The 1,306-nt window shown below is 50.5% G+C and overlaps 1 protein-coding gene across 1 annotated transcript; it reads right to left on the bottom strand.

Annotated features, from left to right (window-relative positions):
* Positions 1–212: 212 nt before the first annotated feature.
* Positions 213–777, bottom strand: LOC125533998 (cortical cell-delineating protein-like). The gene has a single exon (XM_048697310.1). The coding sequence runs from the start codon at positions 698–700 to the stop codon at positions 356–358; it is 345 nt and encodes a 114-aa protein (XP_048553267.1). The 5' UTR covers positions 701–777; the 3' UTR covers positions 213–355.
* Positions 778–1,306: the final 529 nt, after the last annotated feature.

The raw sequence follows: 1,306 nt of genomic DNA, 5'->3' as shown, positions 1-1,306 counted from the left end.
TTCAGATGATGCAGCACATCAAGCCATCGATGCGTAGAGCAAAGGTGAACAGCATCATTCGATTCTTCACTCATCCAGAGTTCGGCCAGCAACTGTTGTGTGTACAGTAATTCCGTTTCACTTTTCAGGTTAGGCCGTTCATTTAGTTGACGCGCGCATGCGTATTGGTCAGGTAATTAACAATGGCGATATCAAAGTGCCAAAAGCCCGACTTCACGAAACGAATAACCTTTTGATTTTATTCGATGAACATTCAACCAAAATAATCATGGGAAACAAAAGAATACAACATTGTACCAACAAATAAACAAACAGGGCTCAAAAATCCAGGCATGACACCATCAAGATACTCGATCTAGTGGTGTGGGCACTGAAAATCGGTGGGGCAGACCTTGCCGCAGTTGTTGAGAATGAGGCGTAGGTCGACGGGGAGGTCGAGGTTGTGGTCGAGCAAGTTGACATGGAGATTCGTGCAGAGGCAGAGCGCCGCGTCCAGACCGACGAGCCCGTCGAGGAGCGAGCAGCAGTGCTCGTCGCGCGGCTGGTTGACATTGACCCTGAGCAGGCCCAGCACGCTCACGCACGCCTTCGCCTTCAGCCCGTCCTTGGGGCACGACCCGTAGCCGCCGTGGGCGCTCGCCGAGGCCACGACCATGAGCCCGACGGCCAGGAGGAGCAGCGCTCTGGGTGCCATGGCCATTTGCAACGGAGCTAGCAGGTCGTGCAGCAAAGCTAGTGCGATCGAGCTGCTTGTGCTTGTGATGTGCGCTTGCTCTGTGTGTGAGTGGGTGTGTGCATGGCGAGTGGTATTTATAGAGGGAGATTGTGAATCTGATTGCTCGCCTCCAATGGGAAAGCGGTGTGAGATGAGATGGGGCCGTGCATGTGCTTCCGAGCTGGCGCGTCAGGGTTGATTGCCTCTTTTCATTTGGACTCGATCGTATGCATATGCATCCGTGATAGCTTCAAATGTGCTTATATTCCGAATGCATGTTCCGTCCAGTTCCTGTATTTGTTTGCTTATTACTGGATTGAGCATGTGGCATCGGTCGGCATGCAGTTAGCGGTAACTGCGTCAATTTGGTGTCCTGGCAGAAAGGTTGTCGAGAATTCAGATGATGATGAATTGATAACCGGGGATCAATATGATCAGGGCTTCAACCTACAAAAACACAAATCAGATCATAGCCTGGTCCGATATATTAGCTGATGCCGAACCTCACTCCTTTTTTTCGAATCAACGGGCCTTATTAATTGATGCTTAGCCAGAATTACAATCATGCCGCAGAACATCAGCAAGAAAAGA

Source organism: Triticum urartu, chromosome 1 (assembly GCF_003073215.2).
Source record: "Triticum urartu cultivar G1812 chromosome 1, Tu2.1, whole genome shotgun sequence".
Lineage (NCBI taxonomy): Eukaryota > Viridiplantae > Streptophyta > Magnoliopsida > Poales > Poaceae > Triticum > Triticum urartu.
The sequence above is the reverse complement of the archived record's forward strand: the minus strand, read 5'-3'. Positions and strand labels throughout refer to the sequence as shown.

Excerpts from the sequence above, each read along its gene's own strand:
- LOC125533998 (XM_048697310.1), bottom strand. The coding sequence starts at position 700 with ATGGCCATGGCACCCAGAGCGCTGCTCCTCCTGGCCGTCGGGCTCATG.